Source organism: Aquarana catesbeiana, linkage group LG03 (assembly GCF_042186555.1).
Source record: "Aquarana catesbeiana isolate 2022-GZ linkage group LG03, ASM4218655v1, whole genome shotgun sequence".
In the NCBI taxonomy this organism is placed as follows: Eukaryota; Metazoa; Chordata; class Amphibia; order Anura; family Ranidae; genus Aquarana; species Aquarana catesbeiana.
In genome coordinates, this window is record NC_133326.1 from 701,990,833 (window position 1) to 702,011,190 (window position 20,358).

At 44.3% G+C, this 20,358-nt stretch overlaps 1 protein-coding gene across 1 annotated transcript in view; it reads right to left on the reverse strand.

The window, feature by feature from the left end:
- LOC141133603 (uncharacterized) overlaps positions 1-19,657 on the reverse strand; it is a 68,319-nt gene extending 48,662 nt beyond the window's left edge. Inside the window, exon 1 of the mRNA XM_073623072.1 lies at positions 19,494-19,657. Within this exon, the coding sequence (XP_073479173.1) occupies positions 19,494-19,569 (76 nt within the window). The 5' untranslated portion in view covers positions 19,570-19,657. The remainder of the gene's footprint in view (positions 1-19,493) is intronic.
- Between the last annotated feature and the right edge of the window lie 701 nt (positions 19,658-20,358).

Consider the following 20,358-nt stretch of genomic DNA (forward strand, 5'->3'; position numbering starts at 1 on the left):
AATGAAACAATTGAGGAGAGATTGAATTGTAAAGCATTGGGGTTGACAATGAAGTCTAAATCTGTTCCCCCCACCACTTATGTACCAGTTGAAATGTTTGTGCAGGAAGTTACCTGTGATGTAAAACATCTGATACAACAAGTGGATTTTAAAGATCATGTACCCAATAGTCTTTCCCCTCAAGAAAGATTAGCCTTACGGGAATTAACTAAACGGAATGACATTGTTTGCAAACCTGCAGATAAAGGGGGTTCGGTGGTCATCATGGACCCCCAGGCATATGAGAATGAGATCAAGCGTCAATTGGACGATCACACGGTGTATAAACCCCTACATTCAGACCCTACATGGAGTATTAGAAAGATTCTAGAGAGTATTGTGAAACCAGCAGTTAAGGAAGGGTTAATCTCACAAGACCTATTTGAATTTTTGTTACCGTCACACACCCGTATCCCCGTTCTACATATACTACCAAAGATCCACAAAGATAATCATTCCCCACCAGGACGCCCGATTGTATCGGGGAGAGAATCTATTTTTGTTCCTACCTTTGGTGAGAAATACTCCATCCTACATCAAGGACTCTGGTGACTTTCTATCCAAAATTAGAGATCTACCACAGATTCATGATGACTTTATCCTTGTAACTTGGGATGTAACAAGCCTATATACATTGATTCCGCATAAGGCAGGCACTGAAGCAGCAATCAATTTGATCAGAGACTGTCATGAGTACTCAGAAGCCCAGATCTCTTTTTTTGAAAAATTATTCAATGTGGTTTTGCATAACAACTATTTTCTTTTCAGGGATCAGTACTATATACAGTTGACTGGAGTTGCTATGGGCTCCAATGTTGCCCCGCCATATGCATGTTCATTTATGCATGATTTTGAACAAACATTTTTGTTAATGAAAGTTTTCGGAAGTATTGCGCCACCTGGTGGCGCTATATAGATCATATTTTTGCTATATGGTGGGGCAACATTGAATCGCTTAAGGCCTTTGATGAAATCATTAATAGCTTTTCTCCCAATATTCAATTTAAAATGCAAATTGGTGGGGGTTCGGTTCCCTTTTTGGATGTACAAGTTTACATTAAGCAGGGACGGATTGAAACAGATATATATACTAAGCCACGGATAGGAACCAACTTCTAAGGTTTGAGAGTTATCATCCCCCCCATGTATTTGGCTCGCGGATTGTGAGTGACACTACAATAAGGGACAGTAGATTGGATGAAATGTGTTGTAAATTTAAAGAGTGGGGTTATCCGGATGGTTTGATTAGACAGGCACTGAATAAGATTTCGAAACCGATTAGCACTTGTAATCATAAAAAATATCGATCAAATAAACCTAGGATTCCATTCGTTTTTCAATTCCATAGCTATAGTGACAAGATTTTCAATTTAGTGAGGAGACATTGGTCAATTTTGAGACGATCATACCCACAGATAGAAGAATTTCAGCAAATTCCCATGAAAGCCTATCGGCGCAATAAGAGTTTGTGCGATTCTTTGGTACGATCAGAATTTAGACCTGACACTCAGGAAGAGAAAACAACCTTTCTGGGTAAGAAAAGAAAGGGTCGCTACCCATGTCTAAATTGTATCCAATCTAACTTAATGCTCAAAGGAAATCATTTCATCCATCCTACAACTAAGAATAGAATAACAGTGAATGGTTTCTATACATGTCAGTCGTCGTATGTAATCTACATCCTCATATGCCCCTGCAATCTCATTTATGTAGGTGAGACTACCCAGAAAATAAAGGATCGCATTGCACAACATCGCAGTACGATCCGACATCCACAGTCAGGCCTCCCTGTGTCACGTAATTTTTCTGAGATGGGACACAAAGATACCGATTTGCGATTCATGGTACTGGAGGAAATTCCTCGTGATAAAAGAGGGGGAGACAGAATTCTCAAACCGAGGAAAGAGGAAACGCGAAGTTTGGTGGATTAACAGACTACAGTCTCTTTATCCGGATGGGATGAATAAGGATTATGATTTATATTTGTTTTTATAGGATTTGGATACGGGGTAGTATAATAATTTGATTTGTGATTTGCATATATTATATTCCTTTTAGATTCAGTGGAATGAACTCCCGTTGGGAAAACAAGCTAACAGAAATAACAGCTGGAACGTATTATGAAATCTGAGACGATATTAAGAATGTCAATGAATTGTAATGATTATTGATAAAACAAGTTATAGATAGAAACATTGTAGTAATGAGAGAAGTTGCACACTCCTTGATAAAAACTCAATAGAAGATGATACTTGGTAGGAGGCTAGTATGTGTAAATACTTTTGCAGTATAGAGGTGTATAGTCTTTTATTAGACATTTCTATAGAGTATGGGTTAATTATTCAAGTTTGGGTAATTAGTATTGTTAATTGTTTTATTTGACACATGTGTGATGATATGCTGGGTGGGGATAAGAGAAGGAAATGATGTTGGGTTCTCCACACACAGCTAGAGAAGCCTGATGAAGAGCGACTCACGCTCGATACTGTACAGTGGCTTGCACGTCTGCACTTTCAATGTCTGTATGATTGAAATTTTCAAGTAAAGGATACATTTGCATCAAGCATCGATCCACATTTTTCTTTAATAATTTATGGTGGAAGATTGGGAGTCCACCCTGATGGTGCTGTGATTGGATTAAGGATTAAAGAAAAGAAGGTAACCCACCTGAAGTTTATATATATATATATGGGCGGGGCCGTGTGCTCGCTCTCTCTTACCTTAGGCCTTCCTGGCCTCTGGAAGTGCTGCTGAAGTGAGCTCTACAAGTAGGCCCAGAAGTCTGTCTGGGGCCTACTAATCCTGAGGTGGTCCTTAGGCTGTCTTGCCCGGCGTGGAAGATGCCAAGCCAAGTTGAGAAGATCCAGGGGAGGACCCATGCTGTAGAGAGCCAGGATGAAGTCTGGTCTCTCAGGAGGGCTTGGTGACTTGTTTGGAGGACGCACCTACATCTAAAAGGTGCTACAGTGTTGCACGGACTGTGAAGCTTGTTCTACATTTAAAAACATGTTTGCAGTATCGCTGGGTTGGCCTAAAGGTTCTGGTACTAGGAAGCTATACTTTTTCTGGATCCAAGGAGTCTGTAAGTGATCTTCTACTGGTATCTGAGACCCCTAACCCTCTCTCTTTCTTTCAAGTTCTTCGTTAAAGCTTTGAAAAGATCAAAAGTGACTGGCGCCCAATTTCTGTTCCAAACCCCCCCATTATAGCCATTGACTCAGCCATGAGGTAAATGCTAGCTCGCCCCCTGCATCTGGAGGTTACACCCTGCCTTCAGTAGACCTAGGGGGCACTACACGGGTATGAAACGCGCATTATGGTCACACTTAAAGTATATCTAAACCTCCCAAAAAAATAGGGAAAACGAACGCAGCCTACAAATCCAAGGATTGGTCAGCTGTAATATATTACATTTTTGGTTTTGGGTTCAGCTATATTTCAAGACTCATAAAGATGTTTTTATCCACTTCTCGCCCAGCCTATACTCAATTGGGCTGGACATCCGTCGATTTGGGTGGACGTTATATGACATCCTCCCGGATCATGCCTCCCGAGCGGTCGCTGCACCACAATCTGTCACCAGCTGTGCCAGATTGGTAACATTTAATTCTTTGTGTGTTTTTAGTTTAAGCAGACTGTGATTGTCTATTGTTGTGACTTAGATGAAGATCAGATCACATTTTATGACCAATTTGTGCAGAAATCCGTATCATTCCAAAAGGGTTCACATACTTTTTATTGCAACTGTATACAATTATGTTTCTAGCTGTGATTGGTCACATACAGATCACATGGTACAGACAGGGCCAATCACAGCTCATCTGTACCATGTGATTAGATTCACAGTTAATCATAACATAAGACGCTGAATGAATCAATTTCATTCAGTAGAAATGGTTGATTATAACAATGAAATTAACTGGTATTAACAATCATAATGTTTAAAAAATAAAATAAAAAATCCTGATCACTTTTCCAGAGTAGTATTGTATGTAGCGGGACACATTTTTGATTTAGCTTAATGTTATGTTATGTCTTATCATCTGGCGCCATCTAGCGGCCAAAATATAAAAGGACTGCATCTTTATTTCTTTTATTTTTTAAGTTGACATGGAAGTATTGTGTTTGTTTACATCTGGACATTAACTTGACCTACCCACAATGCTCAGTACCTCCCACAAACCTCAGGGAACAGAACTGCATTGTGGGAAGACTATAAAAAGGCTGGGAGCGGCCATCTTAGCTCTCTTGTTCCTGGGACGCGTGGCCTGCCAGCAGGGCTCTGTGGGTATGTGTGTGTGTGTCCCTACCCAAGTGCGGAGTGGAACAGCATCCAGCAATCCTGCCTTAGATCACAGTGTGCTGGAGCAGCAAAAGTGATCGTTTCGGAGACCCGTGAAGGAGGTAACCAAGGACTCCTGGTCGTTAGCGAACGGAAGAGCATAGCAGCGCAGCTGTAACTTCAAATAGACTGAGGATTTGTGAAACGCAGACATCCATTCGTCTGGATTCAGTATGGTGAGAGGGCTAACGCCCAGAAGTTTGCATCACACCACACACATTTATATTGATTGCAGTGTTGCTGGGACTGATAGTCCCACGGAACAAGTTCAGAGAGAAAAACATCATACTTGCACAGATCTTAAATTAGACTTCATTACCTAGGAATTGACGTTGAATATTTGTTCCCCTTGAGAAGGATTATACAACCAATTTTACCTGGTTGCAATTACTATCGTGCATCATTCTGCACCATTTCTTTTGGTCACAAGCCCTGTGGATTACAATTATTGATTCTTTAGCTAGCAGAGGACCGAAGATAACAGGACTATTTCTATCAACGCAAGGCCTTGCATTTAGTCATAAAATAGAGTGACTGCACTGTCAAAGCAGGGGGAGCTCCCTAGTGATTTAAAACTGTGGAGTTTTAATATTCCAGTGTTTTTTTGTGTTTGCTACAGTGTGCTGGAGGTGGGAAGGTATCCAGAGTTAAGACATCGACACTTTGAACACTGGTCCCAACTGGAGACACACCAACAGGGGGTATATTCAAGAAAACCATATATATTTGTGTGTATATGTACTAAGATTGTTGTGAATATTCACTGTGCTGTCACGCTACATTTGTGTGACAGTATAGTAATTGTAACTATCTTTAAATATCAGTTTAGTAAAAGACGTCATTTTGGTTAATCACAAATTTTCGTATGCAGTGTTGTTTTTCTCCTGCAGGTGGAGCAACAAACACCCAGGTAGAATTATATATAATTGTAATATATATATATATTGTGAGTTAACATTCGTATCAGTATCATTACAACACTGCACTACAGTTGTGTCAAGGGGATTGAAACAAATTTATAAGGGGTGCAAGAGAGTAGAGAACAGGCCCGATCAATATCAGCAGCTGCTTCGGGGGTAATTGCTACACGTGGGGGCTCGTCTGGGATTACTGTTACTCTGCAAGCAAGCCCATCCCCTTGGCACCAATATGGACCCGTCCACTGTGGTTCAGTGGTGCGCAGCAGAAGGCGCCCGCTCAGAAGTGAGCATAGCGATCGAGCTCCCTGGTGATCCCCAGATAGAATAGCATGGGTGATTGCCATCAAGCCAGATGAAGAGACTTCTCGCACTTATGCACTGTTGGAGTGGAGAGAAGGAGTACCGGAGAGCTTCAAAGGCGGAAGTGTACAGCTGGGAAATAAAACAAGGTTTTACATAGTACACCCAAAAGTCCCAGATGGGGATCCCATCAGTGCATCCCACTGGGACACAACTAGAGGAGCAATCCCTCCCCCGGCATCTCTGGCCATGATCGGGCCAGAAATCCTTGCAGCTTTGGGAGACTTTGTGTCAAAGTGCTAGAAGAACAACACGGTATGCATAGAAGCTGGGTATAGGAAGCTGATATTTTTTTCAAGAGAACAGCCTGTGCCGGCTGGAGAAGAGGAATTTGATGTATGGATAGAGCAGGCCATGCAGGCTCTGGAAGAGTGGGAGCTGCCAGAAGCCCAAAAGAAACAGCGCATCAGTGAAAGCCTGCGAGGAGCTGCTGCAGAGGCTGTCAGGAACCTGAAGTTCAGTAATACCACCTGTACAGCCTTTGATTACCTGGTTATGTTACAAGAGCAGTTTGGGCGGCTAGAAAAGGCAGCTGATTTAATCTACCAGTTTGAGCATACCCTCCAATGCCAAGGAGAACGCCTTTCTGAATATATCAGATGACTAAATAAGATGTTATACCAGATCGTGTTGAAGAAAGGGATGAGGCCCTCTGCCATAGACCGAGCCCAAATACAGCAAATCCTCAAGGGGGCTCTACGTTCTGATCCAGTTTGGCTCCATTTGAAAACCTCAGTGGGTGTCATGTCGCTCAAATACCCTGATCTCATCAGAGTGGTAAGAGATGAAGAAGCCATGTTAGATGATCAGCAAGCGACTGTTCACCCAGCCTATGCATCTTTAGCTCAAGCAAGGCTGGAGCTGGATTAAGTGGGAGTTAAACACAAGAGTTAGAGTATACAAGTCTTGGTGTTTGTTTGCTGTCTGCTGTCTGTTGCTGTCTGTTGCTGTCTGTTGCTGTCTGCTGTCTGTTGCTGTCTGCTGTCTGTTGCTGTTTGCTGGGGTGCTTTTTGGGGGCTTTTCCTTTGACTTTTGCTGTCACTTTTTAAATAGCTCTTTTTTTTTTTTTCCTGGTTTCATCAGTCTATCAATTAAGGGGTGTGGTTAATTGCTCACAGGTGCCTATTTAACTGGTTGTAGGACTCAGTCTGAGCGTGCTCAGTTTGAAGCTGTGGAGCTTGGTGTAAGTGGAGCTGGATTAAGTGGGAGTTAAACACAAGAGTTTAAAACAGGAGGTTATAACAGGGGTCATAGTACCTGTGTAGTGTGAGTATCTGAGTGTTGTCTGAGTAGTGTGTGTGGATCGTTAGTACTGTGTATTGTGTACCTGTGTCTTGTTGTGTACCTGTGTATTGTCTTGTTGTGTACCTGTGTATTGTCTTGAGTATTAGTGCCAGGAAGCTAGCTGTTAGGTAATTTGGACAGGGTAAAATCCCCAAATCCTCACTAAATTTAATAGGTACGATGCCCGGCGGGTGTGGAGAGGCGACTCTTTGTACATCTTGCCGCATGTATGCATTCCTTGATCATCCGATCGAGGGTGAATACTGCTGTGCAAAATGTAAGCACATTGTTTCCCTGGAAGCCCAGGTTCTGAATCTGGGGAAGCAACTGTCAGCACTGAGAAGTCCCTCCATACTAAAGGTGAGCCAGGAACGTACATGGCAGGTGCCGGCAGGGGCCAGCACAGAGGCGGGTGGAGACAAAGAGGTGCAGGCACTAGCAAAGAGTAGATGGGTGACAGTCAGGAGGGGTAGAGGGGGAAGTGCCAGAGAGGCCGTTCCAGGACTGGAGCATCCCAATAAGTACGCTCCATTGAGTGACATTGGTGTAACCAGTCAGGGACCAGCACTGCTGGAGATGAGGGACTCTCCTAGCTGCCAAGGGAAGAACTCCTCCAGTGAGAGTGGGGGGGCAGCAAAGGGAAAGGAAAGACAGATTCTGGTGGTAGGGGACTCAATTCTTAGAAGGACAGAGAGGGCAATCTGTAACCAAGACCTGAAGCGCCGAACAGTATGTTGTCTACCGGGCGCTCGGGTTCGGCACATCACGGATCTTGTGGACAGATTACTGGGAGGGGCTGGGGAAGACCCAGCTGTCATGGTGCACGTTGGCACCAATGACAAAGTCAGAGGCAGATGGAGTGTCCTAAAGAACGATTTTAGGGACTTAGGAGCTAAATTGAGGAAAAGGACCTCCAAGGTAGTGTTCTCAGGAATACTACCGGTACATCGAGCCACACCAGAAAGGCAGAGGGAGATTAGGGAAGTAAACAAGTGGCTGAAGAGCTGGTGTAGTAAGGAGGGGTTTGGGTTCCTGGAGGACTGGGCCGACTTCTCAGGCAGTAACCGGTACTATAGAAGGGACGGACTGCACCTAAATGAGGAGGGTGCAGATCTGCTGGGAATGAAGATGGCCAAAAAGTTAGAGGGGTTTTTAAACTAGGCGATGGGGGGGAGGGTCCAGAGACAGTGATAGCCAGCGCGGAAGATATTCCAGAGGGTAGTATTGGGGGCATTAGTGGTAGGTTAACCAAAGCACAAAAACACAAGGTGAGTATAGTAGCAAGTCCTAGTTGCAATCTTGAAACACCCAATACGAGGACAATATGCGACCAGTCTAAACTATGTGGCATGTTCACCAATGCCAGGAGCATGGCGGACAAGATGGGTGAACTAGAGATACTGTTATACAAGGAGGATTTGGATTTTGTGGGAATTTCAGAGACCTGGTTCAACAGCTCTCATGATTGGCTGGCAAACATTCAAGGGTATACCCTATACCGCAAGGATAGAGAAGGTAAAAAAGGGGGAGGGGTATGCCTATATATCAAGAATAATGTACAAGTGAGTGTGAGAGATGACATCACTGAGGGGGCTAGGGAGGAGGTGGAATCTTTATGGGTAGAGCTCCAAAGGGATGAAGCTAAGGGGAAAATAATACTGGGAGTATGCTATAGGCCCCCAAACCTGAGGGAGGAAGTGGAGACGGATCTCCTATCACAAATTGGATTAGCAGCAAGGATGGGAAGTGTTATCATAATGGGGGATTTTAATTATCCAGACATAGACTGGGCGGAGGGAACCGCGCATTCATTTAAGGCTCGCCAGTTCCTTAGTGTCTTGCAGGACAATTTTATGGGTCAGATGGTAGACGCACCAACTAGAAATAAAACATTACTAGATCTACTGATTACCAACAATACAGACCTGATAACAGATGTGGAAATACGGGGCATTTTAGGTAACAGCGATCACAGGTCAATTAGTTTCAGTATAAATCACACAAATAGGAAACATGAAGGGAACACAAAGACACTGAATTTCAAAAGAGCCAACTTCCCTAAACTACAAACCTTGCTAAAAGGCATAAATTGGGATAAAATATTAGGAACAAAGAATATGGAGGAGAGATGGGTTTGCTTTAAGAACATATTAAATAAGGGCATTAGCCAATGTATCCCATTGGGTAATAAATTTAAAAGAGCGAACAAACATCCTGGATGGCAATGTAAAAATGCATATAAAAGCAAAGGAGAAGGCCTTCAAAAAATACAAGGTTGAGGGATCATCCTCAGCATTCAGATTTTATAAAGAATGCAATAAGAAATGTAAGGGTGCAATTAGGATGGCTAAGATAGAACATGAAAGACACATAGCGGAGGAGAGCAAAAAAAATCCCAAGAAATTCTTTAAGTATGTAAACAGTAAAAAAGGGAGGACAGACCATATTGGCCCCATAAAGAATGAGGAAGGACATCTGGTTACAAAGGATGGGGAGATGGCAAAGGTATTGAATTTATTCTTCTCCTCAGTCTTCACAAGTGAATCGGGGGGCTTCAGTAACCAAAACTGCAGTGTTTATCCTCATGACACAACACAGGAAGCACCTACATGGTTAACAGAGGACGGAATTAAAATTAGACTTGAGAAACTTAACATTAATAAATCACCGGGACCAGGTGGCTTGCACCCGAGGGTACTTAGGGAACTCAGTCAGGTGATTGCCAGACCGTTGTTCCTAATTTTTACAGACAGTCTATTGACTGGAATGGTACCAGCTGATTGGAGAAAAGCTGGATTTTGCAAAAGCATTTGACACAGTTCCCCATAAACGTTTACTGTACAAAATAAGGTGCGTTGGCATGGACCATAGGGTGAGTACATGGATTGAAAACTGGCTACAAGGGCGTGTTCAGAGGGTGGTGATAAATGGGGAGTACTCAGAATGGTCAGGAGTGGGTAGTGGGGTTCCCCAGGGTTCTGTGCTGGGACCAATCCTATTTAATTTGTTCATAAACGACCTGGAGGATGGGATAAACAGTTCAATCTCTGTATTTGCAGACGATACTAAGCTAAGCAGGGCAATAACTTCTCTGCAGGATGTGGAAATCTTGCAAAAAGACCTGAACAAATTAATGGGGTGGGCGACTACATGGCAAATGAGGTTCAATGTAGAAAAATGTAAAATAATGCATTTGGGTGGCAAAAATATGAATGCAATCTATACACTGGGGGGAGAACCTCTGGGGGAATCTAGGATGGAAAAGGACCTGGGGGTCCTAGTGGATGATAGGCTCAGCAATGGCATGCAATGCCAAGCTGCTGCTAATAAAGCAAACAGAATATTGGCATGCATTAAAAGAGGGATCAACTGCAGAGATAAAACGATAATTCTCCCGCTCTACAAGACTCTGGTCCGGCCGCACCTGGAGTATGCTGTCCAGTTCTGGGCACCAGTCCTCAGGAGGGACGTACTGGAAATGGAGCGAGTACAAAGAAGGGCAACAAAACTAATAAAGGGTCTGGAGGATCTTCGTTATGAGGAAAGGTTGCGAGCACTGAACTTATTCTCTCTGGAGAAGAGACGCTTGAGAGGGGATATGATTTCAATTTACAAATACTGTACTGGTGACCCCACAATAGGGATAAAACTTTTTTGCAGAAGAGAGTTTAATAAGACTCGTGGCCACTCATTACAATTAGAAGAAAAGAGGTTTAACCTTAAACTACGTAGAGGGTTCTTTACTGTAAGAGCGGTAAGGATGTGGAATTCCCTTCCACAGGCGGTGGTCTCAGCGGGGAGCATTGATAGCTTCAAGAAACTATTAGATAATCACCTGAATGACCGCAATATACAGGGATATGTAATGTAATACTGACACATAATCACACACATAGGTTGGACTTGATGGACTTGTGTCTTTTTTCAACCTCACCTACTATGTAACTATGTAACTATGTAAGGCCTGCGAGGGCAATAGAACAAGACTCTGAAATCGTCACTTTGAAATCTCAAATGGCACAAGTGATGGAGATGATGACAACATAAATGGTAAGATTCTCCGAGGTAGCCACAGAAGGAGAGACCATGACCAGAATACCTCAGAGTAAATTCACTGGCTCGAACCAGAGGCCAGTGAGCGATGAAGTCTGCTTTAATTGTGGAGGAACCGGACATTATCGGCGAGTGTGCCCAAGTCCAGTAAAGCCTGAGGTATCGCCAAAAGCCGGCGGAAAACTTCGGAGGGCCCCGGTGAAGGAGTCAACCGCGTGCCCTGTTGTGTCAGCTAACTCTAAAAAACACAATGAAGTAAAGAGACCACAGGAGGGGTCAAAACTCACGGAGAAGGCCCCCGTGATCATCCCAAAGCAACCCAGCACCTCATCTTTTTCCACCCAGACTACTAAAAGAGGAGGAGTTGGAGCAGTTTCTCCATTGTACAGACACGCATGGCCAGTCTGGGAGGATCTGTGTGAGGTCTCCAGCACAGCGCGGCCTACCTCCATGGAAGAACGATCCGAGCAGCAGTACTGTGACACGCCAGAGATCTGGACTGACAGCAGAGCAAGACTGGGAAGGAGCCAGAGGAGCCTGTCGGAGTCATCTGGGAGTTCCAGAGCATCTTGAACTGTGGAAAGGATCAGCACAGTAGTGCCGGCCGGCCAGAGATAGAACCCTGTACATCAGAACGGAGTCTTCTGACAACACTGTCCTGGTTGGGTGAGAGGGCTGTTGCCCGAAAGTTTCTTGATGCATTTTTATACATCCATCTACACAAGACAGAGTTGCTGGGACCCATAGTCCCACAAGCAAAGTCAAGAGGATTTAGTACTGAGTCCCTGGCATCAAAGTTAGTTATAGTGCTGCTGCACCAGAACCTAATTTTCACATTTTCAGTATACTTTGATCAGGAGTCATTAACCCTTTTGATTACAAATCTACTTTGTTTTTGCTAGCAGAAGAAAAGAAGAAAAGAAGGACTGTTTAGTAAAACACAAGGCCTTGTGTCCCTTTACTATATTGGGGTAGTGTGATACTAAATGAAGGAGCTCTCTAATTGTTGTACTACACTTTATTAAGTTCGGCTTTGATTTAGTATAGTAATAAAGTGCGCAGGAAATAGGATAGTGCTCATAGTGGGATAAATTCACTCTGACGGTTATCCTATTTACTTTACTACCCCATTTATATATTATTTCAGACATTTTATACCTGTATTGTATCTTTGTAATATAAAGTTCAGTTGACTGTCAGACTATGTTGGTCTGACAGTACAACCATTGTAGTTTAAATCTTCTAAAACAATTACAGTAAATAAGGCTATTATTCAAGTATAACTGTGTGAGTGTTGTTTTCCTCTTCATCACCAGCCAAGAGGAGGGTAAGGTAACTACAGACAGGTATATTATATTGAGTATTGTGAACTTACCTTTATGATTTCGTTTTGACTGCACACTATTACACCACAGCTATGTCAGGGGGACTGAGATAGTCAAAGGGGAAACAAAGCAGAGTACAGGCCCAAATAAATCAGCAGCTCCTTCTGGGGTCAGTGCTACATGTATTACTTTGGTAACACTGTATTGCTCTGGTCACAGTGTGTAAAAAAATGTACAGAAAAAGAATAAAAAGGAAAAAAAAAAAATTGAAAATGATAATTAATATTTTTTTTTGTTTGCATAATGTCACCAGTCAGTGTACATGATCACCACCATACCCATTATATGATAATGCTATACTGCAGTGACACTGTACTGGTGACAGTTTAAAAAAAAAAATTGTGATAATTAAAATGTAATTTCTTCAATTTCCAAAATATTGTGACAAAAAATTACAACTTCAAAAAACCTACTAAGCCGCTTACTAAACACCTTGGACTGTCTACTTTCCCAAAAGGGGTCTTTTGGGGGGTATTTGTACTCTCCTGGTGTTTTCAGGCCTCAAGAAATGAGATTGGCCGTCAGTACATCAAGATTGATAGATTTTCAGATTTATATACCATAGTTTGTGAACTCTTATAGCTATAACTTTCCTGCACACTAATTACAATAATATTTGGGTTATTTTCACCAAAGAAATATAGCAGAATACATTTTGGCCCAAATTTATGAAGAACAATTATATATTTGCAAAATTTTATAAACAAAGAATTTTTAAACATTTTTTTTCTAAATTTACAGTCTTTTTCTTTGTTTATTTAGCAAAAAATAGAAAACCCAGTGGTGATTCAAAAACCACCAAAAAGAAAGCTCTATTTGTGTGAAAAAATTCAAATAACTTAACTTGGGTACAGTGTTGCATGACACAATCGTCATTCAAAGTGTGACAGCGCTGAAAGCTGAAAATTGGCCTTGTCAGGAATGGGGTGAATGTGCCCGGTATTGAAGCCGTTAATGGTCCATAGAATCCACAATCCATAGAAAACAGGAGTTGCAATCTTCATAACAATAAATGAATGGTAGTAACTGTATCGCCAACTTATCTATCAAAGGACTGGGAAGCATGACATAATACCCTGAGTTCCAAGCTCTCTTGGAAAGAAAAGTGCAAACAATTGAACAGAGCGACAAACAAAGGAAAGAGAGGGAGAGAAAAATGAAAGGGAAGAAAAAAAAAGAAAGGGGATTAGTCCAACTGGTAGTATACAGCAGTTACTTTGTGTTATCGAGATCCCAATTCCATCACACTAATGTCAAGTATTGCATAAGGCAAATCACCTCCAACAGGCCACTTATAGTCTCATACGGTACCCCTACCATTTCACAAAAAAACTGTCAAAAATGTCAAGAGACAGTTTTTGACAATTCCTTTATTTAAATGCTTCTTCTTTCTTCTATCTTCTATCTTCTATCTTTCTTCGGTTTCTTCCTCCATCTTCTTCTTCTTCTGGTTCTTCTGGTTCTTCCTTCGGTGTTCTCGTCCGGCACCTTCCTCCGCGGCGTCTTCTCATATTCTTCTCCTCGGGCCGCTCCGCATCCATGATGGCATGGAGGGAGGCTCCCGCAGTGTGACGCTTCTCCTCTTCTGACGGTTCTTAAATAACAGGGGGGGGCCACTCGGTGACCCCGCCCCCCTCTGACGCACGGGGACTTAGCAGGGACTTCCCTGTGGCATTCAACACTTTTTATGACAATAACTTGCATATAAGCCTTTAAAATTAGCACTTTTGATTATTCATGTTCGTGTCCCATAGACTTTAACTGTGTTCGCGTGTTCGAACAAATTTTTTGCCTGTTCACAAGTTCTGGTGCAAACCGAACAGGGGGGTGTTCGGCTCATCCCTACTGCAGATATTCAAACACAGTAGATCGTGCTAGTAATTTGACGTCCACGTTGAGCAGTGAGATAGGCCTATAAGAGTCAGGCTATTATGGGTCTTTGCCGGTCTTTGGGATAACTACTATGATAGCCTCATTCATAGAGGCGGGCAAGCCACCATCCTGAAGGACATCATTTAGGATTTTCAGCAGGGCGGGCAGACCATCAGCTCCCGGTGATTTATTATTGGCCATCTGTGCCACTGCAAAAGAAAGTTCCTCTAGTATTAGTGGACTATTAAGTGCAGCATGGCCCTGCCTGGATATACATGGAAGGGAGCACTGGTCCTAAAAATGACCCAACTCCTCCTGTGTGGGATGCGTTTTAGATGTGTACAAGTCCCGGAACAAAATGTGAGAATACTTCAGGAAATCGGGTCTGGTCGACAACCATTTCCCCCTCTACATTTTGGATGGCCTCTATATCGGTCATCCCCTGCTGGGCTTTAGCTAGCATTGCTAGCAAGTGTCCTGTGTTTCCCCCTTCATTAAAGTACTTTTGCTGCAGGAAGAATCTCTTATTCTCCAATGCAGTAGTAGAAACTTGTTGATTCAGGGCCTGAACTTCCAGCCATCTACGTTCAGAGGTAGGGGCAGCAATGTATGACTCTTCTGCTCTGGTGGCCTCACTCATTACCAGATTCTCCCACTCTTTGGTTTTAGTTTTAATAACGGTAATCTGTGTGATAATTAAGCCCCATAGAGGAGCCTTCAGGGCATCCCAAGCCACCGTAGACCTAGCTGTACCCTGATTGAAGTGCAGGAATTCTGTGACAGCTTTGGGAATGGGGTCAGATTCTGGAAAAATTGTGAGCCAGAAGGGGTTGACCTTCCACAGCCTTTGCTTGTGGCTAGGAGAAACAGTTAGGTGGACACTTAGGAGAGAGTGATCCGAGATGTTACAGTACGTGGAGGGTACATCACGGAGTCAGTCAGCTGATATGCCAACATGTTGCCCAGACATATATCTATGCGAGAGAGGCATTTGCAGGACGCTGAGTAGCAAGAAAAGCAGTGCATTAGGATTCTTGTCCCTCCATGCATCTCGCAGGCCTATTTCTGCAAGGAATCAAGCAAAGGGAGTAGGACCGCCCGGCTGAGGATTGCCACTAGCTCTGGGTGAAAATGTATCCATCTGCTTATCCATAACATTGTTATAATCTCCCATCACCATAGTTGGCAACATTGCAAGATTTGTGGGACACTTTTTTGGCTGTAGGCGGAGCCGTATAATAATTAGGGGAGGGGCCTGCATTTGTAGGCGTGGCATAGCAAAAAAAGAAAACTGCAGCGCGCTAAGAAAAATGGGCGTGGTTTACGTGAAATAGTGGGCGTGGCTTAAATTGGCGTGGCTCAAAGGGGGTGTGGTTAGAGTCTGAGATGAATGAGGGATGGAGAGGGAATGGGGGAGAGAGGAATGGAGGAACAGCAGGCCCAGAACCTACACAACAATAGAAATATGTGTATTCTAGAAAGTTTAACAATTAGCAGATAAAGGTACTCCAAACACCTAGTGTTAGCGCTTCAATCCAGCAGCAGTATAGATCCTCCTCCCTCAGTACAGACCCCCCCACTAAGTACAGACCCCTCCATCAGTTTAGACCCCCTCAGTGTAGACCCCCTTCATCAGTATAGACCCCCTCAGTACAGACCCCTCTCCCTCAATACAGACCCCTTCAGTACGGTCCCCAATCTATCAGTATAGATCCCCTCAGTGCAGACCCCCCTCCATCATTGCAGAGCCCCTCAGTGCAGACCCCCTCAGTGCAGACCCCCCTCCATCAGTGCAGACCCCCTCAGTGCAGACCCCCTCAGTGCAGACCCCCCTCCATCAGTGCAGACCCCCCTCCATCAGTGCAGACCCCCCTCAGTGCAGACGCCCCTCTATCAGTGCAGGCCCCCCTCAGTGCATACCCCCTCTATCAGTGCAGACCCCCCTCAATCAGTGCACACCCCCCTCTATCAGTGCAGACCCCCCTCTATCAGTGCAGACCCCCCTCAGTGCAGACCCCCCTCTATTAGTGCAGAACCCCCTCAGTGCAGACCCCCCTCTATTAGTGCAGACCCCCCTCTATTAGTGCAGACCCCCTCAGTGCAGGCCCCCCTATCAGTGCAGAACCCCCTCAGTGCAGACCCCCCTCTATCAGTGAAGACCCCCTTTATTAGTGCAGACCCCCCTCAGTGCAGACCCCCCTCAATGCAGACCCCCCTCTATTAGTGCAGACCCCCCTCAGTGCAGACCCCCCTATTAGTGCTGAACCCCCTCAGTGCAGACCCCCCTCAGTGCAGACCCCCATCTATTAGTGCAGACCCCCCTCAGTGCAGACCCCCCCTCTATCAGTGCAGACCCCCCTCAGTGCAGACCCTCCTCTATTAGTGCAGACCCCCCTCAGTGCAGACCCCCCTTTATTAGTGCAGAACCCCCTCAGTGCAGACCCCCCTCTATTAGAGCAGACCCCCCTCTATTAGTGCAGACCCCCCTCAGTGCAGACCCCCCTATATTAGTGCAGACCCCCCATATTAGTTCAGACCCCCCTCAGTGCAGACCCACCTCTATGAGTGCAGACCCCCCTCAGGGCAAATCCCCCTCTATTAGTGCAGACCCCCCTCAGTGCAGACCCCCCTCTATTAGTGCAGAACCCCCTCAGTGTAGACCCCCCTCTATTAGTGCAGCCCCCCTCTATGAGTGCAGGCCCCCCTCAGTGCAGACCACCCCCTCCATCAGTGCCAGTGAACCTCCCCACCCATAAAACCCCTCAGCACATGTACATTTGTCAAGAGCAGATAGAACTCCAGGAGTGGCCGGCGCCATGTGTTCAGTAAAGAGGGGAGGGGCCGATCCGTGCAGCTAAACCCGGCTTCAGTATTGTGAGAGGAGAAGCCGATTCATTGGCTGCATGGATCTAGCCCCCTTCCTCTCTCCACTGAACACAAGGGGGAACGATCCTGCGGCGGCAGCCATTTTGCTGGAGCCAGCTTCTCCAAAAATTAAAAAGCAAACATTCCCAATTTCCCTGGGAAAAATCCCGATTCGGGACAGCCACTGATCGGGACGATGGTCCCAAAATTGGGATTGTCCCGGGAAAAATCAGGACTGTTGGCAACTATGCATCACCCAAATAGGGATGTTGGAGTATGAGGCTATAAATTGTGCTAGACATTTCAGGCTGTAAAAAGTACACACATTAGACATACAGTAGGACAAAGGAATGGTAAGTAACTTGTAGGGAGAGTTCCAGGTGCAGAAAGTTATCAGGGGACTCCCCACATCTCCACTTAGTAGCTGTGAGGAAAAGGATTCCCCAAAGTCCAGGTGAATAGGTGACAGTATCTGCCAAAAAAAAAGCAATTTCAGTTGGACAAACACAATAAAGCAGAAAGTCCACCCTGCAACCAGAAGGGGTCAGTGTTGGTAAAGAAAAGAAAAACAGTAGGTAACCAAGAAAAAAAGTAAAAAAAAAGGCCTTTGCATCCTCTAAACAATTAAGTTGCCAGGTAACACAGTGCATATCCACACGTTAGGGGGAGCCCCAATGTCTCAGTTCAACTCTGATTCAAAGGGACATGCAAATCCAAGTCATTGGTAAAATGTAGTGATAAAATGTATTGCAAACTACTTAGAGGGAAAGACTGAAAAAAGAGAGCAACATGCTCAAATCTTCTCCTAAGGTATGCTCACTCAGCAGTAATAGAAAATAAAACACAATTATGTCATGGGTGCTGGTGATTTTTTAAGGGTGTGCTCCATACGATCCAGCCAGTTGGATGCATTAGCAAGATTATCAAAAAATTGTGTCTCACCATTCACTGCAATTCTTAGATTGGCAGGATACAAAATAGCATAGGTGACATCATATCTGTGGAGACGCTTCTTTACTTCAGTAAACTTGGCCCTGTGACGCTGTAGGTCAGCAGAGAAATCAGATTAGAATGATATGCGCACATTATCCATCTTCATAAGGGCGCCTCTGGTTCTGGCCTGATATAGTATGGCATCCCGATCCTTGAAATTAAGCAATTTAAATAGGAATGGCCTAGGAGGCTCTCCAGGTTTAGGCGGCCTGGGTGGGACTCTATGAGCCATGGAGGAGAAGGAGTCCTTGCCAAATGTGTTAAGGAGCCAGTTTTCCATAAACGCCACGGGATTTTTCCCCTCTGCCTTCTCCGGTATGCCCACCGCACAGACATTATTGCGTCTCTGCCTGTTCTCCGTGTCTTCCAAATGGGCTGAGTGGCCTGTGATAATCCATTGCATATGGCGAACTTCTCTCTGCACTGGCACAACATCATCCTCCACATTGCTCACTCTGTCCTCCAGGGCTGCAGTGCGGTCACACGGTTTCTGCATATTTTGTCTAACTAGATTCAGCTCCAGTTTTACCCCTTTAATCTCAGTAGTCAGGGTAGTAATAGACATGTTACAGGAGGTGACAGCTGCAAAAATGTCTCTAAGGGTCATTTCAGGGACATGCAGCTCATGGCCATCTAGAGCCCTGGCTGTATTAGCAGGGGCTGGAGTACTCACTGTGTCCCATGAAGAGACAGGCTCTGAGTCCTTTGGCCATGCAGTCTCCAGATCCTCTAGCAGGGGTTCCTAGTCAACAGATTCCAGGAGGAGGCATGGCATTTTGGGCAGGGTGTCCATTCCCAGAGAGTCTTTGCCCCCTTATGGTACATGTCCACCGCTGGATCGCCGCTGGCCTGGGAATGATGAAGGGATCCAGCCAGAGCAGGTGAGGAGTAAAACAGGTGTATCAGGATGGCAATAACAGGAAAAAAGCCGGATTCTAAGCGGAGCTAGCACACCATGCTGCCTACTCCATCAGCCGCAAGCCACCCCCCCTATTGAGATATGTTGATATGTTGTGTTCCTGCTGATCTTAGAAAATGCTAAATGCCCAGCTATTTCTGGACTCATGACATCCCTAAAAAAGACCCTCAATGGATGGTTATGTACAGTTTTCCTCTGAAGGGTTTGGACTGTAATGAGGAGAAGGTTAGGGTAAGGTAAGTGAACCAGAGCGCAAGCCATAGATCTGAAAATACTGTGCCCCAGACATAAGAATACTAATTTAAATTAAACATAAGAAAAAAAAAAACGAAAAAAAACAACTTAATGCCACATACAGTATCTGCATATTCTGGTGATCCTGTCTGAACAACATTTTAGTTAAGGTAGCTTGTTAAATTCTACTACACAAGTATTAATATTGTGATCTTAGTGTGACTTACTTTTTCTGAAATTTCCCCCTTTCAGTTTGAAGGCCTGGGCCTTGACATCCATGAGCATAACATTTACAGTGGGCATAAGCTTCAAGTTTACCTCTTTACAGGAAAAACAACATCCAAGGGGAGTAGCCAAAGCTTTTAGAGGCCTAAAAACTCTGAAGTTGATCACACCTGTAAGGCAAAAAGAGATAGTTTAGATCTGAGCATGACTGCCCAGTGTAGGAGGATAATGATGTGTGGTTGGGGGGATGGTATATATAGAAAACAAGGTTGGACATGGCTAGAGCTGGTAAATAAAGTGAACAATGCTATACCTGCCTAGACTAATATACAAGGAAGCACAGCTGAGGCTATTACCCATTGAAACAAGGAAAAACACGAGTAGGGCCAACAAGGAAATTTGTCATAATTCTGATCAGTGCACGGGCAAAAAACTTAGCTCAGCTAAGGTCATTACACCCGGAACCATAACTGATAATGGTCGAGGCATTTGAAGATAGAAGAAGTGAACAAGACTAGATCTAGTACACAAAAAAGGTCTCCATGACTAAGCCCAATGGGTGGGGTGAAACGCGTCGGGCTGCAGTCTGGGCTGAGACTATTCTAACTTTTTATACAGGGTTTTGTGAGATGTACGGCACATGGGACTTTTTCCTTATCGGTACACAATAAAATTGTCATAGTTTGCTGTCTTTAGAACCAGCCTGTAGGATCAGTCTGCTGTTTCTCAGTAGAGATGAGCCAAACACACCTGGGTTCAGTTTGCAAAGGTTCAGCCAAAATAAAAGCTACTGAATCCCAACCTTACTGAAATCAATATAAAAGAAGGTAACCAAAAAAAAATGGCTTTCAATACTTGTGATGGCCA